Source organism: Pavona decussata, unplaced genomic scaffold (genome assembly GCF_977016875.1).
Source record: "Pavona decussata unplaced genomic scaffold, jaPavDecu1.1 SCAFFOLD_180, whole genome shotgun sequence".
Classification (NCBI taxonomy): Eukaryota; Metazoa; Cnidaria; class Anthozoa; order Scleractinia; family Agariciidae; genus Pavona; species Pavona decussata.
Genome location: NW_028145590.1, coordinates 1,701,372 through 1,716,339, shown reverse-complemented (window position 1 = coordinate 1,716,339; position 14,968 = coordinate 1,701,372). Strand labels below are relative to the sequence as shown.

At 37.9% G+C, this 14,968-nt stretch overlaps 1 protein-coding gene across 3 annotated transcripts; it reads right to left on the bottom strand.

The window, feature by feature from the left end:
* Positions 1-8: 8 nt before the first annotated feature.
* Positions 9-13,990, bottom strand: LOC146463194 (uncharacterized). 3 transcript variants are annotated; one of them, XM_085084760.1, is made up of 8 exons: positions 13,127-13,990; positions 6,270-6,414; positions 5,530-5,741; positions 4,945-5,071; positions 4,075-4,294; positions 3,177-3,574; positions 2,607-2,838; positions 9-1,169 (listed from the first exon to the last, which is right to left on the bottom strand). In XM_085084760.1, the coding sequence occupies exons 2-8, from the start codon at positions 6,409-6,411 to the stop codon at positions 779-781; spliced, it is 1,722 nt and encodes a 573-aa protein (XP_084940886.1). In that variant the 5' UTR covers positions 6,412-6,414; positions 13,127-13,990; the 3' UTR covers positions 9-778. The 3 variants fall into 3 exon arrangements, with proteins under 3 accessions (XP_084940886.1, XP_084940887.1, XP_084940885.1); XM_085084761.1 differs by having other exon boundaries at positions 13,149-13,990; XM_085084759.1 differs by lacking the exon at positions 13,127-13,990 and adding an exon at positions 7,453-7,732.
* Positions 13,991-14,968: the final 978 nt, after the last annotated feature.

Here is a 14,968-nt window from a genome sequence, read left to right as displayed (position 1 = left end):
GTTTTTTTTTATTGCAACAACAACATATTGTAGACTTCGCTTTAAGATACAAAGCTGTTGATATAGTTCCAACAGCGGCACACTTCGAACACTAACTCTAAGGTCCCAGCCTTAGAACAAGAAACTCCATCGAAAGGTAAGTCGTTAAGCCTCATATCACATGATTTTTATCATCAACTATTACATGACTGTAAAGATCACCATCTCCTTTTAAAAGTTACCTTTCTACCACATGATTTGTGAAAGCTATTTCCCTGTTAAGGCCCTTGTTTCCTGCGATCGTCCACTGTGTCATCTTTAATTAATATCCTTTTAACGGTGAAAACGTTCTCTTTGCCATAACACGGCAGTCGTTTGGGTAAATTACTTATTTATTTATTTATTTATTTATTAATGGTTAAAGGTTGAGACCATTGTCATGTGTCTGCCAATTGGACACCTTAGATAAAATTAAGCTGTTAATCTGGGCTTGTCCCCGTTTATGGGGGTTAAAAATAAAGGGGTTGTGTTTTACGTCTGTCACATCTAAGTATCCGCTTCTAAAAAGCATCCTCAGGTGCGGGAGATTCCGCACAGGCAACCTATGTTCCATTGTACCGCACAGGTAACCTAGTCCCAGGGGCTCTCTTCCTCTTGCAGGAGAATGCAAAAGTACTCTTAAGATTAAGTGTCGGCCAAATGCCATTCTGCGGCATTGTGATTTCACGGCTGAAAAATAGTGAGCGCGACTGGAGATGCTTAGGTTCGGCGCTGCTTGACAGCCAATTTCAACAGCCTATTACGATCGATGACAAGATGAAGGTTCCATGATGTGGACTTCACCATGAAATGACCCCGTTTTAATGTCCTTCCATGCCACAGTCTCGCCATTTTCTTGCCCACAGCGCTGAGAGAGCAACATAATCGTTTCAGATGGAATCACGTAATCCCAGACGTTGACTCTGGATATTTTTCCGACAAAAGCATCCCTGCTTTGAAATCCAAAAGGATCTTTATCATTCCCCATGACAATATATCCGCCAGGTACAATGGTGGTTCCATTCACTAAGCCCTCTCCTTGCCCCTTCTTGAGGCCATCGACAAATATCTCGTAACACCCGTTGACATTTTCCCATGTCACTGCCACGTGGTGCCAGAGGCCGTCGGGTGGAACAACAAAATCGTGCCACCTGTAAGATAATAATATAACACCATATCCAAGAGGTTAGTTTGTGAAAATTATGATCATCATCATCATCATCATCATTATTATCACCATCATTATCATCATCGTAACTACACTCTTTGCTGATTTCAAACAAACGTTATGGATTACGACGGTTTCAACTGTAAGTCAAAACTTTAAAAGAAAACGACAAAAACTTTAACTTTACAAAACACTTTTCGACAGAGACTTCATTTTTGTCTACTTATTATAAATTCAACTTCCAACGCTTTGTAAATTAACCAACTGAAGATGACAGAAGTTTCTGTCGAAACATGTTTTGTAAACTTAAAGTTTTTGTCGTTTTCTTAAGATAAAACTTATATTTAACTATAACGCAGTGGATATAATCACTTATACCCCACTCCCCGAGAGACTGAATGAGGTAGACTCTTTACACTTTCCGATTCCCGACGTGGCCCAATTTTATAAAGAAATATGTGGCAGTGCTACACATGTCTTGATTTCAGCCCGCGCTACACCAACATAAAAAGAAATCGGCCGACAAACTGTAACGTGTAAACTGGTCCATGCGACAATTTAGTCTGGGATAGGGTGGAGAAATCAGAGAATTGTGGTCTAGAATAGGGTATAATATTCCAGGATACTGACCAATTGTCTAAATAATTGTCTAAACTAGGGGCAGGTCTTTTTATTCACAATTCTGGAATGAAAATGGCCAGAACGTAAAATGCGCGCGTTTGTCTATTCCGCATTCCTATTCCGGAATGGACAGAATGCCATTCCATCCATTCTGCTCCCAGGGGCAGAATGAACAGAGTGTTGCGAATGAAAATCCAAGATGGCGGAAGGCGAGATGAGCGCTGCGGATTCAAATACGTCTCTACCGGAGAAAAAATCAGGTTACACTTTTGGACACAATGAAACATTGCTTATAATTTCATTGTACCAAAAGTACGAGGTTTTTTTTCAGTGGTGTTTCGTACAAGAAAAGGGCAATTTGGCAAATGATTGCCGACGACATGAAGAAAAATGGCCACTCTCCGTCGGCAATAAACTGCAAGAACAGGTGGAAATGCCTTACATCTTCGTTCCGGGCGTTTTTTTATGCAGACAATCCGAGTTATTCCTAGCATTCCGTACCAACCATTCTTATTCAAGAATTGTGGATAAAGAAACGCGCCCTAGGTTTCCGGGAACTTACACTTGCTGAAAGTGTTTTAGTTGTTTGTTTTGGCTGCATGGACTGTGATATTGAGCGAGTTTCTGGAAAATAGCGAGTCTGGAATATGATAGGAAGTTTTGGTCTTTAGTCTAGTATAGAGTTGTAAAATGCAACTGAACTTGGTCTGGTTAAAGTTAAGAGTTTCAGATTCCCAGTGGCACACCCCCACCCAATTTTTTTGCAGATCATCCCCCGGGTAAGACTCCTTCTTCTTACCTCAATATTCCTTTCACTCGTACTGTGAAGCGTTTGTTTCTTTCGTAGATGAATATCTCATTCAGTGCACGGATGTTATAATAATTAAAATAGGTCTTAGAGCCTTCATCTGTAAAGCTGACAAAGAAACTGATCGTGAAAGCTGCGAGAGCTGGAAACGCCGGCCAGGGAAGAAGCACGTAGTCTAAATTTGTCCTCCTTGGGAATTCTAGATCGTACGTTGCAGAGAGATCTAGAAAAAAAAAAGGATTCATCGAATGAAGATCGAGAGACCGAAAGATGATATGGGGTAATGGGGTAACTGAAAGAGAAGGGATCTCTTAGAACCGGTGGGAACACAATATTACTCCAGAAACTAACGTAATGGGAGCTGGGGAGGGGGTGGGGTGGAGGGTAAGATATAGGCTATGGGAAAGGGAGACACTACTCCACTCTCTCCTCCCTTCTAGAGGACAAACGGAGACAGGCAGACGGGCGGACGGACAGACAGATTGACAGCCAGACGGCCGCCTGGACCTACAGACAGATAGACTTTAACGGCAGACAGATGGGTATCTAGCTTGTACTAACCAAATCCTATACAATCTGTCGGAATGCTGTCCGCTTCATTCTGAAACTGAAGATTTCGAACGGAAAACACAGGCCAGGCAAGTAGGTCGCCCAAGCGATTAAAACATTCAAGTGACTGTTCCTGTACGGTGCTCTTCGTTGAAACATTGCTCCAAACATTTACATCTGTAATATCTCCGAGGTAAGATTCGTTGAAGATGAATTGTCCACCGATTTCCCTTTGTAATTGACCAATAACCAGAGTGCCTGTGCTGTCGAAGGTTAGTCCCGGATGAACTCCTTGATTTTGTCCAATCAGAAGACCGTCGATGTATAATGTTAGATTCCCGCCAATATTCTCCCACATGAAGCATGCATGATGCCAAGTGTCATCCAAGAGAGACACATAGGAGAAGTCACTAGAGAAAGGAAATTTGAACGATACATGAAGTGTTCCAAGGGTGTTGTAAGTAGTTAGTCTAATGACGCCTTTTAATTATTGCAAGTTATGTCAATTATGATGACGGTAATCTTTAATGAGGATGTCAACATCACAAAAGTGGTTTACATAAGGGTCCTCTAGTTATGTAATGTTTAAAACAGGAGCAGCAGTGTTTTATCGTGTTTTAGACCCGATAAAACGCGTGCTGCGAGTTTTTTGAACGGCTTCAAAAAGATTCCTAGAAAAGCGTGTGCCAAGAGAGTTCATAACAATTATGCTTTTGTGAACGTTGGAGATTAACATACGAGAAAAACATTAAACACTGCATACTAAAAGGAAGGAGGTTTTATCAAGTTTTAAAAGCACTGCACGTGCTGTTTTATTGACCATTTGATAGGTCAATGGCCTTATTAATTATAATGAGTTTTTGAAGTGAGGTTAGCTTACCAAATCATTGCAATTTAGAGTAATTTATACCTGTACTGATGCTTGAGGATAATCCTGACAGTTCTGTTAGCGTAGAGTTGCATAACAACGGCAGTATCGTTGGTGACGTACGACAGAAGAGTGCTAACTCCATTGTTGTTAAGCTCAGTGGCCTTGAACGGCAGACAAACACTCAAAGAATTTATGTTCTTGTTTTCTTCAACTTCAGCACAGGCGTCCTCCACTGAACTGTCTTTGGTAAAGCGAAAACCTGTATCATAGAGAAACAAGGTCAAAAACTTCGAATACTTATTGGAATGTATAAACTTTTAAGACTTAAGCTTAGCCAGGTAATAAGTCGAATTGAAAATTGGAGTTAAACCAAAAGAGGACGGAGTAAAGTGTGTAAATATATTTTTTGACGAACATATTAAGAGCCTAGACGTTGTCTTTATTTTGCCTAAACGAATAGAATTGATTGATCTTTTTTAATTATTATTATTATTATTATTATTATTATTATTCAGTTTTTTCATTCTTTAGTTTAATATTTGAATTCAACAGATAGCCCTATGGAGCGTAGCAAAACGGAAATGAGAAAGGAAATTGTTTTTCTCAAATTGTACTACCTACAGTTGTCTCTCCTATCATTTTAGGTAGCCTTTGTGGGTACTCTAAACAGCTTTTTTAAATTCCTTCCAAAACCGACAAAAATAGATGATTAACGTAATAATTAATCTCTTTGTAGGTAAGGTAACTATAAGGTAAGGTAATATCCATAGCAATAAACAATTAAATACCAAAACAGTTAAGGATTTCCGAACAGACTTCCCACAACACTGAAATAATTGTTGAACTATAACAGGTAATTATATTGAAATATTAGCCTCAGAAATTGGTTAATTATGTGCTGCTAGTCACCTTTGAAGTGTTGACAGACATCGCCTTGGTAACGCTGTTCACAGGTACAACAGTATGGAGCGTCCAGTCTTCTGAAGGTCTGCTGACACGTCCCGCCATTCTGACACATCTTATTTGAGCACGGTTTCTACGGCAAAACAAGGTTTAAATGGAAATGATTATAGACACTTTCTCACAGCATAAAGCAGTTCCCCGTAAAAGTTAAGAGCAACCATCTTCTTAAAACTGGCCTGTTGCCCAACTCACGGTTCGGAGCTCAGCTCGGCTATATTTACTAGGTTCAAAAGTTCATCGTATGTAAACGTCAGTCTATGCTTCCTTTAACAGTTATTCTTGAAGGGCGCGCTGTATATTAAAAACATAACTACCTGTATATCAGTTATCAGGTATACAGCAAGCAAAAGTAGAATAATTGCTTCTTTGAAAATCAGTAACTAACAACTAAAAATGCGGGTCAGCAATTAAAAACTAGCCCGGAACAGATAGTTTAATGCCCTGAGTTTCATTCAGTATACAATGATCTTTAGCAAAGCTGAAAAAGCCACATATACATCATTTTTACGCTTGTAACAAAGTGAATATTACCATTCCAGATCCATAATAGGAGAAACCCTTTCGCCGCATTAAGTCACGTGATGATATCAATGCTGTCTGATCGTTCAACTCACAGAGGTGTTGTTTTCCTTCATGTTGGTAATTGTATGATTCACACTGCGCATGTCGTAAGCACGCTAGGGAACATTCTATTTCAGACCGCACTCTTTTTGAAAGGATCACGTGCTTTGTTAAGGCTTTGTCTGTCGATAAAAGAGAGGGATTTCAAAAGTTAATATAGCAACTTCCTTAAATGGTAATTATGTTACTTTTAAACAAACAAACAAACAAACAAACAAATAACAGATTTAAAACAATGGACCAGCCAGTGCCCACTTTGTTGTTATTTTTTTTATTCTATAGGGTTTCATAGCATGCTTGTATCACTGACTGAAAAAAAAAATGTATCATTTCCTCGCCAGGAATAAAACATAACATCACATTCATTTTCTTTCACACATATCACTTATCAACATTCAAATCCTAGCAGTATGCCTAGTTGAATTGCCTTAACTCCAACTAGTTCTCCGTAGCTTAGTGGTAGAGTATCCGAACTAGCCAGCTAACGATGAATGTTCATGGCGGTTTGTATGTTACACCCCAAACAAATTTAACCATTGCTACCAAGCAATGCCCGTACTGCACATCATATTATACACCAACAATATAGTTAGCTTAACGTTCTGTCAGGAAAAATTGAGTAAGGGGGAGATGAATTAAGTCTAGCCAACCTGATTCTTTTCGCTCGAACACAGCAAAGCGCCATTTTGGGTCATTCTCGTCATTTTTCAAACAGCTTCCTCCAACTAGTGTTTGCGAAAATTGTTGATATGTTAAAAATAATGCGACGCGAAGGAAATACCACCGCATCATGTTCTGAAAACGAAAAACGACAGGTTAATTCTAGAAGTATACTGTGAAGCTATAATTTTCTTAGGCTATCACGCGACCGGTAAGAACTCTGACTGGTTCGACTTCGGATCTGTCTTCGAGTAGGAAATAAACGCTCGTGCTAATTAAGGTATTCGAAATAACGCGACTTAAATTAACGGGAATTGAAGGAAAAATGTCTTCCCAACCAAGGAAGTTAACGGGAAAGAGGTGGATAAATTTCAAAATGAGGGAAATTAACACGACCTACACAAAGAAATAGAATTTGTGGAGACAACAGGAACAAATTTATTTTAACCCTTAGTGTAAAAATCCGAAGTGCAAACAATATTCGTGGAATTGTCGCTAAACGTAAAAGTTGAACGAAGGAATCTGGCCCTTTCGAGCGTTCTTCACAGTGTCCATGATACCGGCGGATCTCCATCCTGATAAACTGCGTATTCCTTTCAGGAGTGTATCGAGAATTTGGGGCGAAAATAATGGAAACTGAGGTCGCGGAAATTAACGTTAAACAAAAATTAACGCGACTTTAATCAACGCGAATTTTAAAAATTCACGTTGATTTCATGAAGTGTTAACTTTTTTTGTAATAGGGTAATATACTTGCTACTGTTTACACGGTTGGTGTCAAAAACCATGTCGGACTGATTTAAGTCATTCTGGGAACTGAACGAAAATGAATGACTCAGACCGATATGACTTCAGATAGGTTTCCATCCCAGTGCTTGCAATTGCTTCCGCTTTTTTTGAAACAGGTCTGAAAGCATTGTCTCCTCTGGTTTTGTCTGTTTTGTTTTCGGATTTGAAAACTCAACTCCAAGGAGGTTAATTACCCCTTGCACGAAATTCACCCTGACTCGAATTTCAACAAGCATATTACGTTCTCACGTTTGTCAGGTGAAATTAAATATTTTCTCTCATTAGACACGGAACGTTTGAAACATGCTAAGCTACAGGAATATTAAAGAATTAAGTTAGTGTAGACATGTTCAGAAGAAAGAAATAATTTAACTTGGTTCATACCATTGTGGATGCTTTCCTGCCAACATTTTGAAGAAAGGCCATTCTTCAGAACAGAATACACGAAAATACAAGGATAAAACATCCTCAGCCGAACAAACAGCCTAAAGCATAGATTTGCTTCATTGTTCTCGTATTCTGTATACAGCCGTCTAATTCATCCAGGAAAGCACCAAACAATTTCCAGTTTCGTTACTGACCAAGTTGCGATGGCAAAGATAAAATGATTATTCTCAATAATCCCCAGAATTTTGTGCAGACTCTTAGTAATCTCTTCCTCGAAGCAGAGGTGTAATAAAGTGTACACTTTCATCCAGCTGTATATTGCAAAGGAAATTAAAACCAAAAAGGTTCTCAACGTATTTCATCAAGAGCGACAAATAATCATTAAATTTTGAACCAGACATTATAAGAACATGAAATTCTTAATAATTTATTTTTTGTCCTGAGGAAAGATTTCGTATCCGATTGGCTTTGCATGCAAATAATTTAAAAAAATAATACAACACAGTTTAGTTAATTTGAATATATATCAGATTTATTCTTATAACAACATATTTGATTTATCTGAAAGATCAAAAAGTTTCGGTTCTTTGAAGTTTTGGGGGCTAAATGAAAGAGGTGGTTTTCGTAATTGTAATATGTCAAAAAGCAATCGGGGTGTAATTCTTCTGTTCAATAACATGTATGCTGTCGGCAACTTTAATCTTGGAAAAATACTGACTTATATTGCAAAATATTGTATAGACTTGTTTCAAGCTGACGTTTACCGCATGGTTAGCCGAGAAACGAGAGCAAAGTTCGCGATGACCGGATCGCTTGAAGGCAACCGATAACATTTGGAAAGGAAAAAGAGCATTGCAAAGTTTCGATTTTTCAGACAACGCGTTTCCTTTATTCTGTCATTGACTTTGCATGATTTTTCTCTTTCTGTAAAGCTTAAAATTTAATAAAATATAGCTAATATCGAAAACTGTAAATAGTTTACGAATCTGTGATATATTGTTTAGACGGGGAGCAGGTGTTGCTGACTCGTAAAAATTAAAAGGCAAATTAAATTTTTCGAATGGCAAGAGTCACTCACAATCGCCATAGACTTCAAATTGAGCTTTTTAATATTATTAAAAAATAATAAATTATGGACCTAAAATAAGGGATGAAAACCTACTAAGCCAAAGAGGTAGACATTTTCACGATGCAAACAAAAGTGAACGCTTTGGAGACATAACAGAAACAAATTATCATTAGTACTTGCCAACGTCGCACACATGTACATATAATTATAAGCGATTGTATCTTCGACGAAACTAGCTTGCCGTACCAGGTTTAACTCTTCCCTGGATTAAAAGGATACTATTCTAACGAGGGAGGGAGCAAGTTCATGGTCGTGCTGCAAGTGATGTTATATGAAGCAAACTTTTCCTTCAACTTGCAATGCAACACCTTTGCAAAACATGTTGTAGTCAAAATTTCGCGTGCAACACCTCCGTTTACTGACTTGTTTCACAATGGAAAGTTGACTTGCGAGTGGCACAAAAAGTAGATCAGTCATTACCTTTTCACCACCTTGCGAGATATCATGTTTTCTGTTTTCGCAACGCAATCCCAGGGCCTCACTGATATATTTTAATGACGGGGGGGTGGGGGGGGGGGGGGGGATGGACTTTTTGGGCTGACATTTTGGCCAAAAGGGTTTTTGTTGGGTCCATGAAAGACGCCGGGATTTTTTTGGGTCGCGAAAACAACACAGGGATTTTTTGGGGTATTGTATTTTTCATCAGCTCAAATCAACAATAACATAAGCGCAATTTACTGCTTGGGTGGTATTACGGGATATTTCTGAGATTGTAATCTATTTGAAAAGTAATTACCGACAGAAGATAGGATGAAGAGACACTACAACAGTCGGCATACGAGCTTTTCATATTTGTTTTTGTATAGTTTTGTTTTTGACCAAAACCAAAGTTGAAGTTCGCATGTTTTAGCTTTCCAGAAGATAATTAATAAAATCTGCTGATGCAAAAACACTGAGGGATTTTTTTGGGTATGCTAAAAAAGTAGGTATTTTTTGGGTGGAAAAATTCTAAAGTTGGGATTTTTTTGGGTATAAAATATGAACCTCTGTCGGACCCCCCCCCCCCCCCCCCCCGTCATTAAAATATGTGACTGGGGCCCTGGGAACGCAATGCTGTTGAGAGCGCTTCTGTGCAAGTTGCGGAAAAAAATGCCTGGTACAACAGAAAAATACGCCGTAGGATTTTTTTTACAGCAAATTCAAATTCTCACGGGCGTCCACTTCGCTTCAGTCGCGCACTCTAATTGCTTTTATGGAAACAATTTGGCTTTTCTGACTTTAGATCTCGTGATAACGATCGGAGCACGTTTTTGATGGAAAGTACGGACTTGATGTATGCTCAACTACAAAGACGGTGCGGTCTTCAGTAATCCCGTTAGCGCTCAGTTTTAGATATATTCTAAATCAACATTGCAAAAACCATTCTTAAACACGCGTAATAAATCAGTTATCTTATCTTAGCTTCCCCCTTCCATTTCCCCAGTAAATTCTGCTCTTAGCTTATCCATTACAAACGTCTTTCACCTTCCTTCTATGAATAAATTTTCAACCGTTACTATAAATCGGTTTTGGCCGCAATTTTGGATGACGTCATCCGTCAACAACAGCGCAGCCATAAGCCATAATATTTGTGGAGACATCACTGGCTATCAATTAAAAGTTAAAGCTGTACAAATTGTTAAAACAAAAGAGAAATGGGCACAAAGACCAGCGTACGAGTTTTCTTTTTAAAACGTCTGAAATTAAAAGGTTTCACACTTTAGAAGAAAAGTATTGTAGTGAAAAGATAATGAGACGAAAAGAAATACTGTTGATGGAGCAAACAAACTTAAATAGTTAAATAGACAATCAGTGGTGCTGTTTCGACAATCTTCAATGCATAATGGCTCTGACTATTGATTTTCGGGGGATAATGTGTTGTATAAGATGTCATTTAGCTTGATTAATTAATAAGGGTGCAAGGAACAACATCCTCTGGTTGTAAAATGAGTTTCTTTCAAAATTGTTTAGGGATTTCAAGCGCGCCTATCCCTATCATATTAAAGTTTTTTATGCAACTTCCAGATCAGGGAATAAAAGTATTCTTAAAACACAGCCTCGCCGCCTGTGATATTAATTTTACACCCACAAAGAGGACAAAATAACATCCTTGAAAAATGTGGACACTCAGAAATTCTCAGAAACTGAATTCTGATTGTAAAATTTCGTCCGGTAAATTTGAATTCAACAGCGCTTCCAATTAATTCTAGAACTTAATTTTTTATTTTATCCAGAGGAAAATATTTATTGTTCTGACATATTTCTTAAAGTTGCTCCTTAATCATAAAGGGGCATTGATGGTTCGAAAGATCTGAACAGACATGAATGGCCTTTTTGTAGGAAAATCGCTACCAGGCCGCATGTAGCAGACACGAGAAATTATAATAACTGATATTAAAGGCAACGTATTTAGCAAATGTAGCGATTGCATGTACAGTAAAATCGGTAATTTAGATACCTGCTGAATATACAATCGCTCATTTTAAAACTCGATAAATATTTCTTTCTTGCGAAACAACACCAATCCCAACAATGCGGGATAATACATCTTTAACTACCTGCCCCATGGGTACAAATAACGGCAACGAGAACTGATTATTATTGGCTTGCAATTGATGGTAGTCACTGGTCCTTAGAAACCTACTTGGTACTTCCGAGTTCCAGTTTTTTCACATGCTGAGTCTCTGATTGTCGAAAATTCGTTGGCGAACGTCTGTATAATCCCTTTTTGTAATCACTGGAATCGCTAAGTGAGGGTAAAGTTCAGTCCTTTCGGCGTCGAAAAGAAACCAACAGAAGAAAAGAAATAAGATACGGATAGCAATATTACTCTTTTCAGAAGCAGCTGAAAGTCACACTGTGACAATGGCAGTAAGGCAGTCCAGTTTAGTAATACCCACAGTAATGGAATTGAAACTGAGAACTTTAAGTTAAAAAATTTGAGAAATTGAAATTGAGGATTTTAGTAATAATAATATAACTGAAATCGAGAACTTGAAAAAAGTTATAATTCTCGTTAGGTTGGGATGCAGAAGCCTTTGAAACATACTTAAGAGGTTATGAAAACGCGAAATTTTTCCCCAATAAATCAAAGAGATTAGTATTTAGCCAAGCAGGTTTAATTCATTCGATTCGATTCAACTGTTTGTAAACCAAACATTCGTTTCTACTCTTCCACCAACGCAACACCACAGAACCTTTAGAAGCTAACATTCTTATCTTTATGTTTTATAATTCATCTTGGTTTGTGAGTAGTTGTTTGTTACTGCGTCTCAATGTTATCGTTTAAAGACTGTTGTTTACCCAGACCAACCGGAACCAAATTTTCAAACCATAACGACAGCGAACGAAGAAAAGTTGGAAAAGGAACGACTTTAACAAAAACATTTTGTCGCCAAATATGCATGCCAAAAAAAGATAATAACAATAATAACAACCTGTCACTAATAATAGAAACTTTATTCCACATCATTTCCAATGCCTTTTTTAGTTTTAACTTCAGACAAAATAAATACAAAATATACTATACTGACTATTAATTTATCTCTAAGCATCTTTCGTAAAGCAGCTGGAATAATGAGAAGTCTTGATAACACGTATACATCTGACATTCATCATTTCTACTGAAATTTAGTCAGACACCGTTGACCGTTTGTCATCATAGTTTCATACTTTTTAGTCTCGTAATTAACTGTGACTATTCAAAGCAAAACCAGCCTTTAATCTGAGGTAGTTTCATTTTGTTCAATAATTCTCAAGTTGATAATGATAAACATGTGACTTTGGCAATTTTCATTGAGGAGATTGAGATAATCAGCCTTACGATGCACCAAACCAATGCAATCTTCTCTAGCTCATTGGCTAAATATCCTAAGGGAATTTGACACCCTTATTACAAGTTTTTCTACATTAGCGCAAAAGTAAATTTTCCGTTCGCTTTGTAAATAGGTTTCTGTATTAAATTCGAAGTAGTACCAATTTGGGCCACAATTTGAAATGAGTAAAAAAGGCTGAATGCTATGTTTTAGACCATATATACCAAATATATCCTCAGACAACTTTATTTTGTTCTATCGCATTTTGTGTTCATTGCTTTCAGAGCATGACAGTTTTGGTTGAAAACCGTTTCTATTCCGTTATTGTCGGGTAATCAGAGAGAAGCCAATTTTAGATGAACTAATTTTTTAACAAAATAAGGGCTTGTGTTAATTACTTGAAAATTATTCGTTATTCTCATTAGAAAGAACTTTCTACTGAAAAATTAAAACTGTCGCTAATCAGCTTTTCAAATAAGGCTATTATCAATAAAGAAGCGATTTTCAAGCGATGATAGATTTACGAAGTAAGGCCCTTACACGATTTAGTGGCCCCCTAGTCTTGTTTACGTCCTGTAAAAGTAAAAAGGAAGCCCGACTTTTTTTCTTCGTTTTTTTTCTACATCAAATTAAGGAAGTGGATGCTAAAGAAGAAAGACACTAGCGAAAATTGTTCATCAGTCCTAAAGGTGCTATCGACAAGCCTGTACGTTTACGTGCTGAAGGCATAATAAAGCTTTGCTCCTACCTGGCTTCTAAGTCCTTCCTACCTTCTGAGTCAATGCCCTTGAAGCTACTGCATTATAGCTTTCCCATTTATGCCAGCGAAGGAGACATTTTATGAACAATAGCTAGGAGACAAGGCATTGACGAAGTTGTCTACAAAATGTACTTTGCAAAAGATCCTTTAAGCTTTTAAAATAAAGTGCGTAATATGCGCAGCTGGGTCGAGAAATATGCTAATTAAAAAAAATCATTTCTCTGATTTTTAATTGACAATCGACGCTTGAACCTATCAGTCGCCAAATGAAATCTTTTTGACAGCTTCGTTCTTCCGCCGCTTATCATTTAGGAATTTATATTTCTTTTGCTTCATCTCAGTGCGGATATCATTCAATAACATCTGCTTAAAGTACATTGAGGCTCACACGACTATTAACGTAATAGACACATGGAAAAAACTTCTGTCTGCATTGAGCTAACAAAATAAAGAAGTACATTATTAAAACGTAGTCGCTATTTTTACATGGTATAACCGTTTCGTGTCATGTCTGTTTTGGGTTTTCATGTAAGGATCGATTCTAAAATGATTGCGCGCCAATCTAATATCACAAAACAAAGCACTGCACTAAGATTGTATCGATATACAACAGTACATAACACAAAATATAAAACCGTTTGTCATAATGATAATATTGATGTTTAGCAGTTTGTGATCAGTGACTAACACATCTTATAAAACATAAATTTAACTTGTTGGGTCCGGGAGCATTGCATTGGAAAAATACGAATTTTACTGTAAGGCGATGTTTGCATATTTTCAACTGCGCTAATCGGTAAAATGTCCCGTAATATTTTAATGGAAAGACATCTAATACTCTGTTAAACCTTTTAAAAGGCTTTTGCTTAATGTCCTGGCTCTGATAACGTTCACTAATTAAAATGAATTTATAAAATTGACGCATGTGCCAATTGCCGGGATCGTTTAGTCTGACTTCTTCATGAAAATAGGGCGGAAAAAATTTACCTCATGAACGTCTTGATACACTTCAACAAGCGAATAACAACAATTCCATGGTGTATCTTTGTTTTTTTGTAAGGACTGAGATGAAAAAGTGACAACGGCATTGTTTCTGAAACAAAATCCTCTTAACCTCCCCAATCTTCACACCGAAATGTCAAGTCAGAAGGTCTTATCTCTTTCAATATCTTCAGTCACACCAAGAGAAAATAATGAGACTTAGAGGGAAGCTAGGGGCGTTGCCTGGGATATGCGAATTTCACTTAATTTTATCTCTAGACGTCGTCTAAACGGAAGTCGGTTTCCCAAGACATCCGCAAACGGTCGGCTTTCCTAAGTGGCATTTACAGGCGCCTAGATACGTTTACAGGTGTCTCGGGAAACAGACGTCGTTTTCACGACGTCTAAAAATAGCTTAAGTGAAATTCACATATCCCAAGTGGTATACTGGGGATCTCCCCCTCTGTCCCCATATTTTCTCCTAGTCATACATTTACGCTTGCCTTGTTATAGGCGTTGTAGTACCGGTCGAAGCTTTGGATGTTTTCCATCCTAGGAGACTCAGGGGCAGTTTATAGTCGGGTGGAAGGGATTTTCGTGGGCAATTACTCTTACCGAACCAGCTTCAGAAGCATTTGAATTCCCCGCCTTTGATTGGCCAGGAAATATGTTTTTCTGGCCAATCATCAAAGAGAACCGGCCGGTCGACTCTGGTGCCTTCTTACACGAAGTTTATTTTCCTCCTCGATCGCCACAGTTGCGTTGGCCGTTCAACGGGAAGATTTTCAGACAAAAATTCAGCAAAGTCGAGAAAATCGCAAACTTAAACATGGCCACAGCAAAAGTAAC